Here is a 6,816-nt window from a genome sequence, read left to right as displayed (position 1 = left end):
AAATTTTCTATATATATGTCATTTCTCTTAATAATAAAACACAAACAAAAAACAAGAATCCTAAAATGTGAAAGATACTACGAATTACGAAGTTGGATATATACGTAAAAAGATTCTGACAAGAGCGCGACGAATGAATATCTCAATGGTCGAGGTTGGTAGATACTCATGTACTAGGTTGGTAGTAAACCGATATGAGGTTTTGTCCTTGTCAGATCAAGGGGAAGGTGAAACTAAGTTGTACACAACCGCTTGAGACATACCAGAGTGCGATTGAAGCGGCCTCCAGTTAAACACACAAAACATTGGAACTTAAGAGATGCAGAAGTTTGACCAAAAAAAAAAAAAAAGAGTTGCAGAAGTTTTATGTCCATGGAGATTATGTCTGTTCTGTACACTGAGCTTTTGAGTTCTCACTTTTCAACTTGATGTTAATAATGAAATACAGATTTAGATTTGATGGTTTGTCTAGCGGCGATTCAGAGAAATTAATCTCAAAGATCATTCTTCTTCTGGCTCTAAAATAATAAGTTCAAAAGTAACAAAATAGTCAACGATTCAACCTTTTTCTCATTCCAATAATCTTATTGAAGATAAAATGTATATAGATAATGAGTCTAAAAAAATCAAGGGCAATCAACATCTCATATTTACTGTAATAAAAGGCATCTGGATATTCACAATTTCACAGAAGATTTATATGTACAAGTGATTTCTCTCTGTATTATTATATCATGCAAAGACTCACTGCCTCTTTTTATTCTCTTAGCCAGTTTCATCGAATGCCATCACCTGCAATAATTAGATTGTAAATTGGGTAAGAAAGGATGATTAATTCTATATGACTGATGTTAAATTCTACACGATTTGATCTAATTTAATATATATGAAGGAGACTGATGGCACATTCCACCAAACATTTTAGAAAGCAACAAGATACCTTTCCACAGACGGGGCAGGTTTCACTTCTCTCCATCCATTCATAAATACAGCTAAGGTGAAAATGGTGAGAGCATTTGGTGATAATCTTTGGATTCTCTGGCGTGTAATCTGCACATCACGAAACGGAAGATTAGTGATAACCAAATATTACCTCAAAGTACTAGCAACCTCTGCTTCAAGATAAGTTACATGAAATCACAAGAATCAACTAAAGGTTGCAATACGTTCTTATATGGCGTATATAGAGTATCGACACAGTTTCATCCTCATAATTTGACAAAAGCTATCCTAAGAATGCATCTCTTTATACTCTTCCTCATGAGGTAATAAAAGTATCAAGACAAACATATAAAGTGAATTCAAAGAAACTAATGTACCATCAAGGCAGGTTGGGCAGATATCCTCATCATCCGAATCTGCGTAAGAAAGCTCTATCTTCGACTTTTCATCGGTGAGTGAACATTTTGAATACGCTTCTTTAGAACCATCTTCGTAACCAGACTTGTTCCGTTTGGCTCCACCTCCAGAAACTTCAGAGCTCATTTCAGTATCACCTCTTAACGGTTCTGCTTCTTCCCCCGAATGGCTTGATCCCTTAGCAAAACGGAAGTACCTAGGATCAGCATCGTAGGGCAACGGCCTCGGAGGAGAGTGATAGACATCAGAGAGAGATGAGTCATCAAATGAAGTTGTGGAACTCATCACTGAGGCAGCCTCCACAGTTGAAGGTATTGGATGCATTCCACCTCTGTTAAATATCGATGCGTACTGCAAAAAACAGGTACATACAGCAATAAGTAAACTTTCATTTGAATTACAAGTAATACAATATAAGGATACGAAGAACATACCAAACCCATGAAACTCTGGAGGAAGCAGTTAAGGCAGGGACAGTTCCTAGACATTGAAGTGTTTGGATTCGCATAACTCTCAAAGAGATCAACTTGAAAGCAGCAACAGAGAGCTCCCATGTTTCCAAGCAAACAGAAGCAAATTATAATGAGAGAGAAAGCTAATTCCACAGAAGATGTCTCTCTGACTCCCGCAAACAGAACCTCTCCCTCTCTCTTGTCCTGTAAGAGAAACAGATTTAAAAAAATGAATCAATTGGAACAGCTATAACAAATTATTTTTTAAAAAAATGAAAACTCTGCCGTGGTTTGAGGGTAAAGGTTCGTTATTTTTATATTCGATCATCAGAATCAATACGATATGGAATTAAGAACTGATCAATTAGCTTTTTTTGGAACCGATCCTCTTGATCTTCAAAAACAATTTTTGTTAAAGAAAACAATGAAAAACAGAGGAATCGAAGAGCACCTTTTGAGATAAGAGGCTTGAGAAAATCCAGAAGCACGGAGAAAATTTTCCGGTATGAGAGAATCTGTTGACTAATTAATCGATTGGAAGGTTCTCTTAGTTTGGTCGGAAAGTGCAAAATGTTTTCTTTCCTGGAACGATTCTCTCTTGGTATGTTTTGTCTTCTTCTACCTTTTGATCCATAGGTTTTTGGTTGAAATTAAAACCAGGATAACTAATTGGTTTCGGAAACCATCCCTATACTTTCACCTTTATTTTATTCTTACCTGAATAGTTATAAATAAAATATTTATACTCTAAATTAACCTCATATTTTCTGTATTACCAAATTCAACACAGTTTTTTATAACTACCCGAATCCTCCGACCCCAGTTAGCTACGGAAACAATCTTGGATTCGAGTCAAATGCCGGTATAGACCACATGGCCACAAAAAAAATTCTGGAAAACACTCCTTATATTTTTATTTTTAAATAAATTAAAACTAAATTGAAATTATAGGGAAAAGACCAAGAAACCTAAAAGTTTAACATCATTACGTTACCCACTCACTTACAATTAACCCGACTTTACATGAAGATCTGATCTTTGTTTTAATAACCCTAGATCATCAATTCCCTTCTCATCAACATATCCTTCCATTTCTATAACCATCTCTCATCTCCCTCTCATCACTAATCAAACATAAACCATCTCAAATATCGTCCCTAATTCCAATTTTGTGTCACACATTCACCTATTTCATAATCAATCATGATTCAAACGAATCCAAATTTTATATTTTTAATTTTTATCAAAATTTCTCAATCTCATTATCCAAATCAAAATCGAAAAAAATTCTTCAACCCTTTCGAAATTTCATTATCGCAAATCGATCAATTCCTTATCATTCTCAATACTCTCATATAAAACCGAATCTCATCTTCAATATACAAAATTTCCGACAATGAAGAACGAAAAGTATTGCTAGTACAACTAAAACTAGTACAATTAGAACATGTATACCTATTACAACTACAACAAATATAACTAGTATAATTAGAACAATTAGAACGTGTATAACTAATACAAATTTACCATTAATATGGTTATATTAGGTTTTTATTTTCAGTGTGTGAATGATGTTATGATGTAACCAATGAAAAAGTTGGTCTAATCTTCCACTGTATAGATTTTTCAAAATATGTCAAAATTTGATTTTATATAATATTTATTTGAATATTTATTTGTTTTACTATTTACGATAAAAATCCATTGTCAGTTTTTTTTTGCTCTCGAAGCTAAAGAAGTCAACTGCCAAACCGGAAAATGTTACAGTAGAAAAGGATTAGAAGAGTATACTCCAAAAGATAATATAAAAGCCATAATGAGTTGAAAATGATACATGTTTAGTGTTTGAACTACGACAATAATAGTCCAACTGGTTTAACTATAGTAGTAGTATTAGTAGTTTAATTGTAGAAATACTTAAGAGTGGTGTGTTTTAGCATTGAGTGGTAGGCTTCTGCCCCCAAAGTCTATTTTCTTCACATGGACATAAAAATAAGATAAGAGATAGACCAAGTGTAACCACATATACAGAAAATAGCATGATGCAACTTGCATTATTTTGATATAAAAGATGGCATATCAATGTTTTTTGTATTTCCATAAATGATTTCAAATAACTTTTTATTCTTATGTTTTTCAAATTAACAAGGTCCACTCGGTATATCATAACACTTTTGATTTATAAAAATATTTGCATAACCAAATAATGACAAGTGATTATGATATATATGATTGGTACAACTAGTACAACTACTTGACTTAAAATATGATACACATTTAAAACTTGATGCACATTTAAAACAATACTAAATAAAATAACAAGTTGTTGTACCATTTTCTAGTTGTACCGGTTGTAGATAGTTGTACTAGTTTTTGAGTTGTTCGAGTGTGTGCATAGTTGTACTTTGCAATGAAATAAAAAAATATTAGTTGTACTACATAATAAATACAGTTACCTTCATGGTACCACTTATTTATGTTTACAAGACTTTGCCAGATTACAATGAAATCATAAATTTCGTAAAGATACATTTCATGTATGTTTTCCAAAAATTATGTTGACAAACAAGTTAACAAAAATTAAAAGTATAATTTATATCATATAAACTTATGGAGTTGTGTAACAATCTTCAGTTTTTTTTTCCCATAACTTCAAATAAATTAAGAGAAAATTTATGAGTACATGGCAATTGAGATATTTGATTATTTTTCACATATGAAATACTAAATTAGTTTTATCAATTTATGAAATGTCAAAGTTGTACCAGCTATACGAGTAATGCTCATCTAATATATAATAAAAAAATATATCAATTGTTTATATGTCTAGTTTTAGGGGTTGTACCAATATTTTCACATCATAGCTTTGTAAAAATATGTTCGATGTTTGTTTATCATAATAATATGGCTAATATGCTTGTTTAAATCATATGTAAAATATTATTTACTAGTCATGTAAATTATTGTAGATGCATATTGTACCTGAATTATAACATTTATATATTAGTTATGGTTGATATTTCATTAATGGCATTTTCGTAAACATCATATCCCCTTCTTTTATGATCCAACGGTTCTGATTTAAACATGGAAAATAAAATCGAAAGACTTATATTGTTCTTTCATTAAGGTTACTATAGTAATTTTGTAGCTATTGGTCCTTGTAGAATAAAATAGGTTGTGAAAGATTAATTTTTGGCCATTTGGTCTATAATAGAATAAAGTACGAACATCTTTCTGCTTTTTAGATTAAATACTTAAGGTTATTCTAATTTAAACCCAAATATTCTGATTTATATCTCCAACACAACTCATAATTTACTCAAAATAAAGTTTAGAGTAAGAAATACTTAAACACCACTTTATTTTTCACTCTATAATAGAGTAAACATGGATTTACTCCATAAATTTAGTAATTATTTTATTTTTTGTTCATTATTCCACTTTTCACTCTATTTTTAAAGTTACTACACTTTGGAGTAAAAAATGGAGTGTTAGATATGAGATTCTCTTACACAACTCGATCCAGTTACCCAAATCTGACATGGTTACTTTTAGTACTCGAGTTACCATAGCTGACAAAGAAAAAAAGTTTCAGTTTCGATTCCTTCCTAATAGAGATGTCAAATAGGTTTGTTTGTGTCTAAATACTCCAGTCTACTGTGGATTAGTTTTTTGGAGCCTTGTGGGCTGGTCCGCTGTGATTTAAGGTCATGTATGCCATTTACAAACTTATTATTCATGCTGATCTGTGGTTAAAGTTTGGATTTCAAATATTTTCTATCATTTTTGGTGTATCTATCTAGAATATTTCAATGAAATTCATTTACTTTATTGTAGTACATAAACAAGATATGTAATCTAAACGTTGCAAAACATATCACATATATTATTATATATAAAGCTTTAAGAAAAATAAACAAAAGATAAAAGGACACCCCTCTCCAACAACTTCAACAATATTAATTGGAAGACATTATAAGTATCTATATTTGCTTTATTTGAACTGGACAACCGTAATCCCAATAATGTATAGACTACTTAAACAGTATAATCTCATTTGCACCACTGACAACTTAGTTATGTTTTAAAAAACATTAACATAAACCCCTATTTGTTACCAAATATCAAATTTAGATATCTACTTCAACATTGTACCAAACATGTTACCCTAACTACCAAAGAGAAGCTCCAAAAATAAATATCAAATCAAAATCAATCCAAAATAAGCAAAAGTGACCACCAAAATAAAATTCAAAGTAAAACGGAAAATTAAAATTCCATAAGTTAAATACTATAACCAAACATGATTCTTCATCACTTTCATCATTATCTTCATTTTCATCTTCTACAACTGATTGAAAAGATGGAAGTGTCTCATCTTTACCATCAGATCCGTCTTCTAAAAACATGACTAACTAAAGTTAGCTAACCTAAGAAGTTACTATAGATTGTGTAAAAAGTGTAATAAAGAGAGATTGACCATTTTTATATGCCTCTTAATCAATTGTGACTAAATATCAAATCTTGAAATAGTTGGTTTATGTACTTGTTTAAACCCCACGATCCAAAGTTATAAGAGGATTCTAATGCTACGGTGATAGACTAAGAATATTGCAAGCCATTAAAAATAACTCACATGTCCAAACTCTCAAATTGATCATGTTTAATGGTGGTTCTTCAAGATAAACTTTAGAGAAGACTTGCACTAACAATGACAATAGACTTGACAATGCAAAAAAAAAAAAAAAAATTCTAAGCAAATAGAAAAAGATGAATACATGTCAACAAGCCAGCCCATAACGTCGGATAATGTTTTGGCCAACCTAAAACTGAATTAATCTCTTATATATTATTTGAGAATCATTTAAATATATGTAACATTTAATTTTGTATTAATTACATTTTTACCAAGCTGAGTTGTCATTGTACTACACTCCTGTTTTTAGTTAGATTTAGTTAGGTGACATCACTATAATCATTCTCAATAAAAATTACTCACATT

At 31.0% G+C, this 6,816-nt stretch overlaps 1 protein-coding gene across 1 annotated transcript; it reads right to left on the bottom strand.

The window, feature by feature from the left end:
- Positions 1–724: 724 nt before the first annotated feature.
- LOC106339478 (E3 ubiquitin-protein ligase At3g02290-like) lies at positions 725–2,466 on the bottom strand. The gene is made up of 5 exons (XM_013778301.1): positions 2,263–2,466; positions 1,794–2,015; positions 1,320–1,710; positions 941–1,050; positions 725–792 (listed from the first exon to the last, which is right to left on the bottom strand). The coding sequence occupies exons 2-5, from the start codon at positions 1,911–1,913 to the stop codon at positions 766–768; spliced, it is 648 nt and encodes a 215-aa protein (XP_013633755.1). The 5' UTR covers positions 1,914–2,015; positions 2,263–2,466; the 3' UTR covers positions 725–765.
- Between the last annotated feature and the right edge of the window lie 4,350 nt (positions 2,467–6,816).

Source organism: Brassica oleracea, chromosome C4 (assembly GCF_000695525.1).
Source record: "Brassica oleracea var. oleracea cultivar TO1000 chromosome C4, BOL, whole genome shotgun sequence".
Lineage (NCBI taxonomy): Eukaryota > Viridiplantae > Streptophyta > Magnoliopsida > Brassicales > Brassicaceae > Brassica > Brassica oleracea.
This window is presented reverse-complemented; position numbering and strand designations above follow the sequence as displayed.